The 15,898-nt window shown below is 52.1% G+C and overlaps 1 protein-coding gene across 7 annotated transcripts in view; it reads left to right on the forward strand.

Moving 5' to 3' along the window:
• CACNA1C (calcium voltage-gated channel subunit alpha1 C) overlaps positions 1-14,405 on the forward strand; it is a 561,196-nt gene extending 546,791 nt beyond the window's left edge. For all 7 annotated transcript variants that reach the window (XM_054696576.1, XM_054696571.1, XM_054696570.1 and 4 more), the window contains 8 exons: positions 1,153-1,280; positions 1,748-1,882; positions 3,546-3,898; positions 6,307-6,432; positions 9,403-9,509; positions 9,854-9,957; positions 11,321-11,656; positions 13,570-14,405. In XM_054696576.1, coding sequence (XP_054552551.1) covers positions 1,153-1,280; positions 1,748-1,882; positions 3,546-3,898; positions 6,307-6,432; positions 9,403-9,509; positions 9,854-9,957; positions 11,321-11,656; positions 13,570-13,872 — 1,592 coding nt within the window. In that variant the 3' untranslated portion in view covers positions 13,873-14,405. The remainder of the gene's footprint in view (positions 1-1,152; positions 1,281-1,747; positions 1,883-3,545; positions 3,899-6,306; positions 6,433-9,402; positions 9,510-9,853; positions 9,958-11,320; positions 11,657-13,569) is intronic.
• Positions 14,406-15,898: the final 1,493 nt, after the last annotated feature.

Here is a 15,898-nt window from a genome sequence, read left to right on the forward strand (position 1 = left end):
GAGAATCTTGAGATTCTTCTGAGATCCCCTTTATGGAAATTCGTTTTGTCCTTCCTAGGTCATTGTTTCCTAGCCCTGTTAAACCCAAACCCATACAGCAAGTGCTTTACAATGCCCCTAAAAATCAGATGTTTTCAAAATATAAATGCTTAGACACAATTATGCCAGAAGAGTTTTTTGCTTGCTTATTTGTTTAAAGATTTATTTTATTTATGCACACAAGAACTGGGGTACAGGCCAGAGGTGCGGGAGGTGAGAGGATTCACCAAAGCAGAGTGGGGAGCAGAACAGGCAGATCTACTGAAATACACTGCCGAGGGGAGCAGCTGGTGAGTCAGGAGAGGTCTGCTGCACCATGTGAGTAGCTCCCTGGCCGGGAATTGAACTGGTGCTGAAGTGGCTGCTGATAGCTTTATAGTGCATCTTAACCTCTGATGCCACCAGGGGCACCTGGGCTCCTGTTGTTTTTTTTAAGCAAGGTGGGAAGTATTTTGGACAACAGGCTATTTATTTTCTGTTCCAAAAAAGAGATAAGAATGTATTTGCTTATTTGTAAGAGCATTTGCATAAAGAATCTCTGGAGAAATACCCTAGATACCGACAAAGATGTTATTATCGATTGGGGGGGTAACTAGCTAGAAGGGGGGCGGGCCTCCCCGGTGGCGCAGCGGTTGAGCGCTGGGTTGCGAAGCTGCCCGCGGCCTCTGCGGCGCCGGTTCGATCCCCGGCTGCTCCCCGGCCACCAGAGGAGGGTCCCACATGGCGCGCAGACCTCTCCTGCCGCCCGCTGCTCCCCTCAGCAGTGTACCTCGGTCCTTCTGCCTGCCCTGCTCCCTGCTCTGGCTCTGGTGAATTCTCTCACCCTCCCGCGCTTCTGACTGTACCCATGCGTGTATAAACAAAAACAAACAAACAAACAAATAAATAAAAACATGCCTCTATTAAAAAAAAAAAAAAAATTCTTAGAAGGGGGGGAGAGACTTTTCACTCTATACTTTTTTATGTATTTGTCTCTCTAAACCATATGAATGAAATCCAAAAATGAAACTGAAACAATTTAAGAAAGTGTGGATGCTGGGAAATAATTAATGAAGCCCAAACTGAATTCACCTGCTTGCCTCCAATTTCCTCTCCTCTCCTTGTCCGGCTCAGATGACGAGGTCACAGTTGGCAAGTTTTACGCTACGTTCCTGATCCAGGAGTATTTCCGGAAATTCAAGAAGCGCAAAGAGCAGGGCCTCGTGGGCAAGCCCTCGCAGAGGAATGCCCTGTCCCTGCAGGTGAGGGACGAGGGGGCCACACCGCCCGGGAAGGCCTGCACCCCCGTCCATCCTCTGTCCAGGGGCTGAGTCTCTCGCCTGTGAGCTGGAGGCCCGTCCCTGCAGGAGGGGCTGAAGGTTTAGGCCTTTGGGGAGGGCAGCTCAAGAAGAGATGATTACTCCTTTCCCTCCTGTTGTGTGTCTCACACACATGCACATGCACACGCACACGCACACTGACCGCCACAGTCTCACCGCTTGGGCCCCCAGAGCTCTCTGGAGCTCTGCTGAGGTTCCCGTGACAGTCCTTCCAAATGTGCCTTCATCTTCCTGGGCGGACCAGTGCACATCTCCATCTTGGGGCCCACCAGGACCACGATGCCCACCCTGGTTGACATGCACATACATGCCGCGCCTTCCTCGCAGAGGGCCGACAGGGCTGGGCGGTGGAGGCTGGGCGCCAGACCCTCACTGCCCCTGGTTTCCAGGCTGGCTTGCGCACGCTGCATGACATCGGGCCAGAGATCCGACGGGCCATCTCTGGAGACCTGACCGCTGAGGAGGAGCTGGACAAGGCCATGAAGGAGGCCGTGTCTGCTGCCTCTGAAGACGACATCTTCAGGGTAGGTGGATGCGCTGTCTCAGCCCAGGCAGGGATCATCGGGAAGCAAGAGGTGGGTTAGACCCTGCAAAAACCCCGGGGAGAGTGGCAGAGCTCCCTGGTAGGTGCCAAACTCCGCTGCTTGGCTGTTTTCTCATCTCTCTGTTATAGAGCAACCCCGATATTGAACGGGTTCCTGGCTGTGGGGCCTCACCCGCGCGCTTTAAAGGGACTTATGAATACTCTACTACAGACACACACAAAAGGTTAATAAAAGGTTTATTTACAAGAGAAAAAGAAATAAGGAAAATGTACAACTCAGGGAGAAAATAGGGAAATAAAGTCTTTAATGCGTCCTACCCGATCCGACGACCTGGAAACCCAAAGTCACTCTCCGAGCTGGCCGGACGCTGCGAGCTGCCGGAGAGCCAAAATGGAGAGCCCCCAAAGCCCACGTATCTGCCTTTTGTATCCACCTGGCTGCTGAACCCCACCCTCAGGTCCCAGCCACCTTCCCTTGGGTGGTGATGGGATTTGGAGTTCCCAGTGTCTTTGGCTTTGACCTGGGGTGGGGGTGGAGTCCACAAAGCCTGTATGGAATTTGCTTTGGGACAGCCTTTTCCCCCTAACATATCCACCATTTCCAAGTCTCACCCCACCTCTAGCAAGGGTCACCCAACGTGGCCACTTGCTGAGTCACTGGCTCAGAGAAGGAGGGAAGGAGCTGTGTGTTCTAGGAGGAACTTCTGCATGGAATGGCCCCGAGGTCGCCACATCTGATCTGCTGACCTGTTGTTTGCCAACATTTAAAAGTCTGGCACCTTCAAATAAAAACGTGGACATCTGGCTTCTCTGAAAAAGTCAGATCTGGCAATATTGGGCTTGGCTTCCCACATGGCAGCAGAGGGCTGGCACCACGTGGCCATTGTCTTCCGTGTGCCCTCCAGTCACAAAAGTCCCCTCCAGCCCTCTCTGTCCTTTCCTGGATATGGAGGTAACCTGCAGTTGCAGTGAAACTAAACCCCACTGTGCCCCAGTACCAAAACTGTGATGGCCAGCTCTCGCCACTCATGGCTCAAAGTCCTTCTCCAGCTGCACCATAAATGCACCAGGGCCCTGCCCTCACCTCCCCCAAGCCCCTGCTCAGATCCTAGACTGCGGAATGTCAGGGAACCTGACTGTGGCCGTCCTGTCGCCACCATCCGCATTCTCATCACTACAAAATGTTCATAATGAGTGGCCTCAGGGACATGGCACGGCTTCATGCCCTTTTAGCGAGACCCCAGAGCTCAGGGACATTCTGATGTCAAGGGGAGACAGCCGGAGGAAACATTGGTCCCTGATTCAAAGCCTCTAAGAACCTCTTAGAAGAAAAGAGGCCATGGTATAAATTGATGTTGTAAGTTCGTCACCTTTATTTTTAAACCTTTTTGGCCAATGCAGTTCCTAGTTTGGTGAGCCAGTGCATTCCCCCCTTTTTTTTTTAATCTTGTTAGAATCTCCTGGTCCCTTTCCCCACCCCTCAGCCCTTGGGGTGCCTCACACTGGCCACATAAATGGCTGCAGCTCAGACCCATCCCTGAACCTCAGAGCCAGCCTGGGGGTTCGTGAGTGCTCGGGCGTGGCTGTGCTCTCGGGCTGCTGGGGGGTCTCCACCCACCTCCACCCTCCTGTCTCTCCCGCAGAGGGCCGGTGGCCTGTTTGGCAACCACGTCAGCTACTACCAAAGCGACAGCCGGAGCGCCTTCCCCCAGACCTTCACCACCCAGCGCCCGCTGCACATCAACAAGGCGGGCAACAGCCCAGGCGACACGGGGTCGCCCTCCCACGAAAAACTGGTGGACTCCACCTTCACCCCCAGCAGCTACTCGTCTACCGGCTCCAACGCCAACATCAACAATGCCAACAACACTGCCCTGGGCCGCTTCCCCCGCCCCTCCGGCTACCCCAGCGCCGTCAGCACCGTGGAGGGCCATGCGCCCCCCTTGTCCCCTGCCATCCGGGTGCAGGAGGCCATGTGGAAGCTCAACTCCAAGAGGTAAGTGGGAGGGAGCAGTACACAGGGCCTCATGGACTCCAGCCCAGCAGCATTGTGGTGGGGGGCGGGGGGCGGAGAGAGATAGACCGCACCCCTCAGCTGGGCCGGAGGCTGCCCCCCAGACTCAAGCAAGAGAGCAAGGTGAATACAGACTCCCGGGTCCCACCCTTGATTAAAGGATGTGGCTGCTTGTCCCCCTGAGGTGCCTCCAGCCAGGCCCTCCCTGCTGCTAGTCAGCCCGGTAGGGAGCAGAGCCCCCAGGCCCTGTGCCGCAGCTGTTTGTATTGGTGTTTCCAGCAGGTAACAAGTCCTTTACAACAGACACCCTTCCTCTGGCCTGCCAAAGCCTCTGCCCAAGGGCCTCTCACCCAGTTGAGGTGGGCTTGGTGGCGCTCCCTCCTCTGACACCCTCTCCAACCTGCCGGGAGGGGCATTTGGGTGGCAGGAGGCCCTCTCTGCAGGGCTTGCCCATGCTGCCCCAATGCGGGGCAATGCCCAGCAGTTTTGACAGCATCTCCCACCCCCTGACTCACTCTCTTCTCCTTCCTCCACTCGCTGGTGCTCCAGGATGCATTGCTATGATGTGCTGGGACGGTAGGTGCCGCATCTGAGCTCTGGGCCTTAGCGTGGCCCGGCCCTCAAGGCTCTCTCCCTGCTCATGCCAGCAGCTCCGGGGCCAGGCTGGGGTGGAGGTGGTGGGAAGGGCTTGCCGCCGCCTTTTCATCCTTCATGGAGCTGCTCTTGCAGAGCAGGACAGCTGCCCCTAGCAGGCCAGGCAGACCCCAGCACCCCAGGTTCTTGGGAAGATCTCCTTTCCTTCCCTGCAGCTCAGAAAACAACTGAGAAGTGTGAGTGTGCTTTCATCCCAGGAGGCAGTCTATCTGTCCACTGAATTTCACTTCCCCTCGTGACACCCACGTCCAAGGGACCAATTGGGAGCCTGCAGGACTGGGCATTTAAAGGTGTCTGAGGACAGGCAAGCAAACTGGCCATCTGCCTGCCTTACCCTCTGGGAAATTAACTGGTCACACCACCCAAAGGCATTGTTGGGTGAATCCTTCCCCTTGGGAGACTTATTGATGCCTGCTATGCATAGGGCAGTGTGCTCGCACCGGATTGGGGGCACTGATCTAAAAAGCAGGTTTTGCAGAGGAGAGTATCAATGTTTAAGTGACTAACCACACCCCTCCCTTCTCTGCTGCCCCCTCTTACTCCTCATGTACAACCTTCCAGAACCAGTACCATTTACCCCCAGTGCATCTTATCAAAACATCTCCTTAAGGAAGGCTCTTTGTGTCCATCATTAACTTCTCAGTATAAACAAGTGCCTCCCTCAACGGGTATTTTCATCATAAACTTTGCCCTGTATTCAGGAAGAGGAGACTGGTATTTAGAGAGGAGGTAAGAGAAACTTTGCTTCTCACCACAGACACGTGTACCAATGAAATATAGTGCACAGCGCCGAGCACATAGTACGTGCTCACTAAACATCAGCTCCCCTTCCCGTCACAGGGTGAAAACAGTGCTAGGGGCAGGGACCTGAGTAAAGAACACTGTAGCCAGGCCGAGTCCTGGGGCCTTGTCCTTCTTGTTGAAGCTCCTGGCTAAGGCGGGGGTGGCTCCTGCACTGACCTTGCTTTTGCTGGGAATGAGCCAGCACTCCTGCACGCAGCAGTCCCCCAGAAGTAGAGTGGGCTGCCTGCCATGATGCTCATCCCATTGCATCTTGCCAAAGCCCCTCCCTCACCCCACCCATCGAGAGACTTCGAAACCTCATCTGCCTTTCAGACTGTGGGGTGGGCAGCCTTCTGTTTGGGCCCCCTCATTCCTGAGTGGTTCACAGGTCCCGAGTCCAAGTGGGGGACACTGACCCAGCACTCAGTTCTGAGAGGATAAACCAGCATGATTCCCTGGTGCCCGCATGGATCTGGGGAGAAATTGGGCCTCAGCTTTCAGGGTCCAGAGGAAGAAAGCTGGAGAGTGTCCAGCTAGGCATGGGAAGGGAAGGGGGAGCTTCTAGGCCAGAGCTAAAGACCACATGAACAAGTGAGCAGAGAACCCTGGCTCAGAGGGACACAGTCCAGTCCAAGGCACATCCTGGGGGGTGGAGGGCCCTCAAGCTCCGAGGGCCTCAGACTCAACAGGGCCTCCAGCGCGCTCCCCCCTCAAGAGAACAAAGCCCTCTCTGTGAGGTTTCTCTGTGCTTTTGCTCTCTCACCTCTGCCCAGTGAATGCCCCGAGGCCCAGCTGACTGCAGAAGAGAGGAGGGGATCCTATCCCAGCCACCGCCACCCCCCCCATGGAGCACAGCCCAGCACCCTCTTCAAAGCAGACCCTTTCTACCTTCAATGCCTCCTTTCATCTGTTGCTGCTGTCGCTGATGTCTTTCTCCATCTTGGACATTTTAGGTGCCACTCCCGGGAGAGCCAGCTCGCCATGGTGTGTCCGGAGGCCTCTCCAGAGGACACCTATGAAGTGAAGATGACTGAAGATGCCGAGTACTGCAGCGAGCCCAGCTTGGTCTCCACAGAAATGTGAGCTCTGCTGCTTTCCACCCCAGGCCAGTATGGGGGGTGGGGGTACAGGTCCCCAAAGCCCCTCCTCTGGGTGTGATGTGGGGGCGGGGGGGAGATCACATGTCAGGAGAACCCCTGTCCCCTCATCAGGAGGGGGAGACCCTCCCACACACACACACACACACACACACACACACACACAGTCACCTGCCGAGCTCGAGCCGTCCTCACCTTACAGCGCTTTCAGAAAAGCTTAAAACTTTGTTTCTTAAACTTTTTTATATATATAAATGAGTTTTTTTTTTTTGACCGCAACAAGTCATGAATGCATTTTAGAGTGAAACTCAATACGCACATACCTGTGTTCACAAGGTGACAAGTGTTCCTGAAATGACGTCTACTAAGCTCCCCAGCAGAGGGCGCTGTGGGGGTTTTTAACTGCAGAGCTGCATCCAGTAGGAAGTTGTGGCTGCTATAGTCAGTTAGGACCAGCGGTTTTAAGTACATTTATTTTTATTATCCTTATTATGCTTATTTAATTAAGTTTTAATTATTGAATTAAGTTTATGTAAGTGTCTTTTAATTAAGTTCATTTATTTTCTTTATGAACGTTGTTCATTTTTGACAGTATTTGGCTTCTCCCCTCAGGTGTAGTCCCCACGGTTCTCCCAACACCACAGCACCCGTGACCCATCACCACAGCCCCAGGTGCTCTCCCTCCCCTGTTTTGATGCCTCTCCCTCCCCTTCTCCTGCTGCAGGCCTCAGATCTATGGTCAGCTTGCAAGTGTTGTCTTTTTTCCTGACCCTTTGTTCGGTTTCTCTATGGCCCACCTATAAATGAAACCAACCAATGTTTATCTTTTTTCTTCTGACATATTTCACGAGCATAATTTCTTCCAGCTCCCTCCGTGTTGCCGCAAATGGTATGAGTTTATCTCCTTTGATCTGAGTAGTATTCCACATCTTCTTGATCTAGTCATATGTTTTGGGGCATTAGGGTTGTTTCCATATCTTAGCTATTGTAAGTAGTTGACCAGCATTTTTCAAAGAATAGCATCACATGACATAGAAGAGGACAGAATGAAACAATAGAAAACATCAGACAAAGCCACGAACGTATGAGTTGGTGAAACATTACTGAAATGCCAGTTTTGATGTGTGGGCTTCTTATAAAATGCATTTATGACTGACTGACATTCAAAAAGCTGAGATGTACAATTCTAGCTATACTGAAAGTCCTTTAGATGTTTGAAGAAAAGGAATGTGTGGCTGGATGGGGTGTTAGGGGAGGGTCCCCAGGCCAAGGAAGTATGGGGAGCCCACACAGTATCCAGTCCCAACACAGCTTCCTGGCCTTCAGTGCTTTTGTCTCCGGAAATAGTGTTGGAAGAGTAGGGCCCTCTCCTTTTCTCTTACTGTAAGAAGAAGAATCTAGAAAGTAAGGAAAAATATGAAAATCATAGTCAAGACCAATGACTCTTAACAAATCTGTTACCTTCCTTGCCTTTGTGTCCCCATCAGCAAAATGGGGTGGGGAGGTGACAAACCTTCTACTTTTCTGACTCAACAAAACATAGGAAATAGATAGATAGATAGATAGATAGATAGATAGATAGATAGATAGATACACACACACACACAACCCAAATGCCCCAAAACATATGAATACACACACACACACACACACACACACACACATATATGAAATATAAAACCATAAGAAGTATCTGAAGTGCCTTAAGAAATGACATTCTGGGGAAAGAGAGAGAGTTGTCCATTCTCTAAATTTATTTTTAGAGAATGGAAATTAACACACAGCCACACATCTGGAAAGCAGTAAAAGCATCTGCATTGCTCCATTGGGCTCCTCTTGAGTGTTTGGTGCATCCAGCACATGAACAAATTGCCCTCAGCATGGAGATTTCCAAACTAGTGAGGAAGCTAGGAGGGTCTCAGAAGAGACAGAGGACATGGAGATGTAAATGAGGGGCACAGACATTCAGAGAAGGTCAAGGCCAAGGAGATCATAACAGGTTCCAGGCACAAGGTCAAACAGAGTGGGTGCTATTTAGCTAAGAAGAAAATTTTCAAAAGGAGCGCTTACCAAGTTGAAAATGAAAGGTTTGGAGGTTTTCATTCAAAAAGTTCCCTGACTCTACACATTCAGAGGTCAGCCTGCCAGGAGCAGGGCCTGTCCGGGCCTCATAAGATGCAGCGGGTTTCTTAGACTGCTGCTGCCGAACCCCCACCCCACCACCTGCCCCCAGCCCAGGGACTGTGAAATCAGCCTAGTGAGTGGCCACCAACTTTCCTAATGCGACAGGACAGGCTAAAGTAGAATAGAAACTACGGCCACAGAGACACATCTAAGCAAGGTAAGCGTGGCTCCTGACCTCTAGCCTGCCTGTGTCTGTAGGGACTACGTAAACCCTGTCTCTTATAGTGAGACTCACTCAACAAGGTTTAGAAGCCATTAATGAAAAGCCCCTGAGGTCCCTCACAGCCCTGCTGTTTGCTGATGGATGGTTTTATTTTTGTTGTAGGCAACTGCTTCTATATTCATGATGGTGGAATGGCAGGGAGAAATAAGGGGGTGAGGGATATGTTTGGGCTAAGTTAGGAGCAGTCCAGGTAAACAGCGTCAGCATATGCAAACCAGGGAGCCTAGGCCATTCCTTGAATAAGCCTTGTGGGTCTGGAACTTTTTTTTCCCACTTTTCTCACCAATTTTGACACAAGAGTGTCCCAAGGCTGATGGCAGACACTCTGTAAGGGTGGAGCTGGAAGTCATCTCTTGTGCCACAAAGCAAGGCTGAATTTCCTGGGATGACCTCCCCCCAAACTTTTATAAACTCACAAAGTGGGGGCTTCCTTCACTAAGGAAAAAAGCAAACCATTTTCCGGGGTAACAGCTAATACCATGGGGCCACGATGGGGTGGCACTCCTTGGCCTCCAGAAACAAGCCGTATGAGTTATCTATTTCAGGTTCTCCTATCAGGATGATGAAAATCGACAATTGACACCCCCAGAGGAGGACAAGAGAGATGTCCGGCAATCTCCAAAGAAGGGTTTCCTCCGTTCCTCCTCGCTAGGTAAACACACACACCGCACTATCCAGAGGTTGCCGGCAAGTGGTCATCCTGAGATGACACTGGCCAGGCACTTGGGGATGACTGAGAAACCATGTGGCCAGCCTCAAACACCCCACACAGTGGGCTGGGCATTTCCTAAACAAGGAGAAAGAACTCCGAGGACAGGGCGTGCTGGGATGGGACACGGACATATGCTGCATGATATATCTCAGAGAAAGAAGGAGGGTAAAGAGGAGGCACATGTCTGTAGTCACCATCACTGTTCCTTGCCCCCACCTGCGTAGGAGCCATTGTAGACTGTGTCTTTTCCTGCCCTCATTCCAGTTCTTTGGCTGTCCTTGCAGGTCGAAGGGCCTCCTTCCACCTGGAATGTCTGAAGCGACAGAAGAACCAAGGGGGAGACATCTCTCAGAAGACAGTTCTGCCCTTGCACCTGGTTCATCATCAGGTAGGCCACACTTTTGGACAGGTCTTGGTCACCCCCTAGTGAAAACAGGTCCCGGGAGATTGAACAGATGAAATATCTCTGGCATGGCTGATTCCCCAAGTCACCAATACGAAACGTGTTCTTGGTATCTCAGAACCAATGGAAATTTTAAAGAATGATCTAAGACCACTCACTTTCCTCCAAACAAATTAGGGTGTAGCCGGAGTCTTCCAATCTTTTCATCTCATTCATTGTGTAGTCCTTTACCACAGGCCTCTGCTTGGAGTGACTTTTTTAATACCCAAAGGCAAACAAGTGCTGAAGTGTGTGATCAGCTCTGATGGCCAGTGTGGCTCGGCTAAGTTAATTTTATTTCAGTTCAAAGAAATATGTTTTGCTTAGTCTGTGTGGCATTGCCTGAATTCATAAGATTTCCAAGGAACTTTCTGGAATACTTACCATAGCTTTACACTTTCCTCAGGTCCCCAGAGACCCAAGGACCCCAAACTGAGAACCATCAAGAGCAGTGGGCAGGGGAGGGTGGCCGGCTAGGGGCACTGTGTGGGCTATTTTAAGAGATTTCTAGAAGTTACTGTCACCCATCTGTTCTTATGCTTGAAGGCAAGAAACTCCATTAATGTTCTCCCCACGGTGCCTTTGCTGTGCCCCTCCAACCCACACGGCGGTGTTCCTCCTCTCTGCCTCCTTGGCCTGGCTTTGCCCCCACCCCAGTGTCCCTCTCCCACAGACACAGCACATCAGCCAAGGCAGCTAAGGCGGGGGGAGGGGGGGAGGGCCATGACCCCTAGGACACTCAAGCACAGTTGTAAGCCGAAGACACAGGGTGTCGTAGTTGAATTACTGTGCAGCATCAGATTCTAACAGTGGTTCAGAGACAAGCTGAGCTCGAGATGATCAGAGCATCACTAATGACCCTAATTGTGAACATGTTCGTGGTTAGTACTGGCTTGGTCTACCCTTTATGATGCACAGACCTTATTTCACTTGAACACACGTCAACCTTGCGAGGCAGGTAGGAGATGACGCTGGTGTCATTCTATCTGCGTCTACAGGTGAGGAAACCAAAAGCAAAGCTCACAGAGCTGGCAGGTGACACGGTGGTGCTACAACGCACATGGCCTTGATCTGCACGAGTGCAGCTCCCTGAATTTAGGGGAGGAAGAAGTCACTGGAGACTACAATGATCACAAAATGTTTCAGAATGGTTGAAACTTACCCTGGGTTTGATGAGGTGGTGAAAGCCATGGTAGTGGGTATTTCCAGCAGGTAGAACTTGCTGGAAACAATACCTGTTAAGAGAACAGAGGCCTGTCTCTGCTAGGGCTGACTGCTCCCCTAACTCGTGCTTCTCGTGTCTCTGCAGGCATTGGCAGTGGCGGGCCTGAGCCCCCTCCTCCAGAGAAGCCATTCCCCCACCACGTTCCCCAGGCCATGTGCCACCCCCCCTGCCACACCCGGCAACCGAGGCTGGCCCCCCAAGCCCATCCCCACCCTGCGGCTGGAGGGGGCCGAGTCCAGCGAGAAACTCAACAGCAGCTTCCCGTCCATCCACTGCGGCTCCTGGGCTGGGGAGCCTACTCCCTGCGGGGGAGGCAGCAGCGCCATCCGGAGAACCCGGCCCGTGTCCCTCAGTGTGCCCAGCCAGGCCGGGGCTCCGGGGCGGCAGTTCCACGGCAGCGCCAGCAGTCTGGTGGAAGCGGTAAGTGACGCTGAGCCCCTCACAGGCGGGCAGGAAAAGCCGAGGGCAGCTGGAGCACTTTGCATGGACAATTGAGGAGGGAGGGACTGGTTCTTGCCCAGATGGATTGGATGCCAAGTGTCTTGGCCAGAAAGGCCCACACTCTCAGGCCTGCATAAGGAAGGCGTGGAATGCGGAAAATTCAGATGACAGAAGATGCTCTTGGCTTCTGTTAGGGCTGAGCCTGATGCAGAGGGAGGAGGAAGCTTCTGGGCAGTAATTCCCTGCCATGGGCCAGGGAACCCCAAGGAGCTCCTTTGCACAAGCCAGGGGTGTTCTGTGCCTGCTCCAGATCAGGCGTGTGCTCAGGCTGCATTTGTACAGAGTCAGCACCTGTGGTTCTCCAGCCTGGTTGCTCATTGGAATCACCTGGGGAGCTTTGGCAACCTGGGACAAATCAAATGGATATTGTTAAAGCCCTGTGATGATGCACAGCCAGGGCGGAGACCACAGCCCAGAGCAGGAGCTCTCTCTGTTCCCCTCTGCTCCACCCTAGTCGAATATCTGGTGCAATCCTGGCACCCCATGTTAGGGGACTTTTGACAGACTGTCCCAAAGGAGGACAATCAGGTTGGCAAGGTCCCTGTAAGCCACTGCATACAAGAGCTGGTGGAGGGACCTAGGGAAGCTGGCGAGGTGATCTCCTAAGAGGCTCTGATGCCGTTTTGGACTTGCCAGGGTCCTCATGGCTGGGGCATGAGGTCTCGCGTGCGGGACTGAAGTGGCTAGATCAGCGTGCAGGCAGTGGGGGGGGGTCTCAGCTCATTGCCGGAGGGCTTTTCCAGAAGAGCCCTTGAGGACAGCTTCCCCGTAAAGAAGTGAGCCCCCATGCCTGGATACAGGCAAGCAGAGACACGCCCGTGCAGTCTTCAGGCTGCTGTGCGGGCGGTGGGAGTCAGCCTGGTGCTGGCTAATGCTGAAGCTCTGGGATGCTGCACTGGGCCTTGGCTACGCTTCATTCACTTCCCAAATCCCTACTGAGCGAGTCCCACATGCAGCGCTGTTCAAAGTGCAGGGATACAACCAAAAAATAGGGTTCTGCTCTCACAGCTCGCTTTGTGGAAAAGGTAGGCTGATAGCAAACGTGTAGTAACGTGCCAGCAAGCGGGGGGAGCAGGAAGAAAAATTCAGCAGGTGAGGAGGTAGAAAGTAACGGGGGCTGCAGAGCAAGGTAAGCACAATGGGGAGAAGAGTGTCCCGGCTTCACACTCTGGCCCTCACCTCCCCGCAGCTGCCGGGAAGGGGGAGAAGCTTTAGAACGACCCGCAAGCACCTCGGAGCAGAAAGGGCAGGTGCATTGCAGTGTTTGGCACAGTCACACCCCAGAACCCTAGTCCCCAGAAAGGCAGCCTGCTGGCAGAGGGCAGAGGCACGGTTGGCAATTTCACCAAAAGAGAGTGAACGTTTCTTGGGATGGATTATATGGGGCATCTAGATACCAGGGAGGAGAAAAGACAGGGTAGGCCAGGTCCTGCCTGCAAGACAGCCCAGCAATGTCCCTCAGGCCCTCTGGGAGCCACGGTGTCATGTGTTTGGTAACTGGGGGCACCCCCAAACATCTCCCTACCAGCCCGGGCCTCCACAACAACCCTATACCTACTCTTCTCCCGTAGCATGTGCTGCACACATGTGCATACACACACATGTTCATATATACACATGTGAATGCACCTGCCAGCGTGCATATGCCCGTGCCCGTGCACGTATTGCACATACACACTTGTGTGCGCTGCGCATACACGCATGCACTTACGTGCTCCCTGAGGTCACTGTCAGAATCCCCTTGAGGCAGCCCCAAGGAAAAGCACTGAGTTCCAGGAATAATTCTCCTCTTTGGTTCTTCTCCATGGCCCTCTGCCCCCACCCCTCTGCAGGTCTTGATTTCAGAAGGACTGGGGCAGTTTGCTCAAGATCCCAAGTTTATCGAGGTCACCACCCAGGAGCTGGCTGACGCCTGCGACATGACAATAGAGGAGATGGAGAACGCGGCCGACAACATCCTCAGCGGGGGCACCCAGCAGAGCCCCAACGGCACCCTATTACCTTTTGTTAACTGCAGGGACCCCGGGCAGGACAGAGCAGGGGGCGGAGAGGACGAGACCTGTGCGCCCAGCCTGGAGTGTCGGAAGAGCGAGGAGGGATTCCAGGACAGCAGAGCCTGCGTCAGCAGCCTGTAGTGGCCAGGGCTGGGGAGATGCTGGGTTTTTTATTTGTTTCAATGTTCCTAATGGGTTCGTTTCAGAAGTGCCTCACTGTTCTCGTGACCTGGAGTTAACCGGAACAGCGTCTTCATTCATTTCGTTGGGACAAGACGCAGAGTTGGGTGGTGCGGAGCGTCAGCTTTTCGGGGGGATGAAAAGCAGCAACCCCAGTTTGTGTCCACAGAGGTAGAGTGGTGAGGAGGAGGTGCAAGAGTCAGGGAGGCCGAGCAAGAGGAGTCGCCTGCCTGCCCTCCCGTTGTATTTCAGGCCCTGCGCCAGGAACCGGCGGCCGCCTCCGTGCATGACAGAGAACCTCAGCTTCCTGCGGTAGCCCTCACCAAAAGGACCCTATGTCAAACGGGTGTCTTTCAACTTTGCTTGTAAAAAAAAATCATTTTGCACATATTCTGTATGAGCCTCACTGTCTCCATAGAGCCAGGGCCCTGTGGATTTGCAGAAGGAAGCAGAGGCGGGACTCCAGCGAGGACCCAGGCCCACCGCAGAGGGAGGAGGGCGCGGCGAGGGGGCAGTGGCAGGGGCTGGGGCCGGAAGCAAGTGGGTGAGGGGGCGAGGTGGGCGAAGGGAAGTAGCGTGGCCGCTTCACACCGGGCCCCCCACCTCTGCCACCTGCGCGGGATCCCCTGGCTCAGCCACGCGGAGCTCCAGACCCGCAGCCGGGCCAGCATCAGGGCAAGGAGGAGCTGGTACTGCTGCCAGGGCCGCGCAGCCAGCTCAGGGCAGAAGGGCAGAGCGAGGTGGTGCTGAGCTTCTGTGGAGCGCCCTTTCGTTTTGTGGTTTGATATTTTTCTGGACAGCATGTTGCAGTTTTGGGTTTCTTGTTTGGTTTGGGTTTGGATTTTGTTGTTTATTTTTTTTTTAATTTTGTTTTCCCAAGGGCAGGAAGGATAAAGACTGTTTACAAGGTTGTGTAGCCACCCACCTTACTGGTTTCACTTTCGCAAATGTAAATCGGGTTTGGTTTTACTGTGTTATTTAAATGGTTGTGGTTTCCTTTTTCTATGATCAGTTCCATAGAGCTGCTGTAGGAGAGTTTTACCCACCATGTGTATGCCCAATAATTTGTTATCATTTCCTTAGGTAGCAACGAAAAATTTTTTTGGTTTGATTTTATGGCTTAAAGGTAATCAGCAATGCACTTGACATGGTCTTGCACATATGGGTGATTGAGGTGGGTTCTTTTTAATAACTGGGTGTATTGGTGGGTGCCGGGGAGAGGGAGCGTGTGCACGAGTCTCTGTGTGTGTCTGTTACTTGTGTGTAGTGGGTTGTCTGTGTGCGTGTGTCATGCGTGTGTCTATGCACCACGCCAGTGCGCCCAGGAGCAAGAGCGAGTACACAGCTTCCCCTTTCAGGTTTAACTGTGGGGAGATCTGAATCTGGGGCCATTTGAAAGCAAAAACAAACCACTGTCTCTGCTTCTGAAACGGGAATCAGTAACTCTTTGCATTTTCTGTCCCACAAGATATGCAAAAACAATGCAATAATATTCATTTTAAAAATACAATTGTGAGTTGTGTTGGCATTAAAACTGTATTTTAAAAAAAAAACAGAAATTTAAGGAAAAAAAACTCAAGAAGGCATTTTGCTTCGATCTATTCCGTGTAATGTTTTATTGCATCGATAATGTTTCTGTTGAAGAAACCGTTATACTTGAATTCAGGTCAGTTTCAGTATTTTACAAATATTTTTTTAAAACTGAATTGCAATTGTGCCAAGCGAATATAATGAATTGAATTAAGTTTGTTTTTGAATTCACTTCTTGTATATTTTGCTGCATGTAAGTAAATCATTTTGTATTTGGAGTGTGACAAGCTTTACCTTGAACTCTTAAGTGCTTTTCTATATGTGGTGGGGGAACAGGAACGATTTTTCTTTTAATTTGTACAATGAGCAAAGGTATCACCAGTGTAAATCCTTACTCTGCTATCCACAAACAGGTTTGAACATTACTGTTTTGCATATCTTGTGTTTGCTTCTATTT

This window comes from Talpa occidentalis, unplaced genomic scaffold (assembly GCF_014898055.3).
Source record: "Talpa occidentalis isolate TD23 unplaced genomic scaffold, MPIMG_talOcc4v2.1 talOcc4.16, whole genome shotgun sequence".
NCBI classification, from domain to species: domain Eukaryota; kingdom Metazoa; phylum Chordata; class Mammalia; order Eulipotyphla; family Talpidae; genus Talpa; species Talpa occidentalis.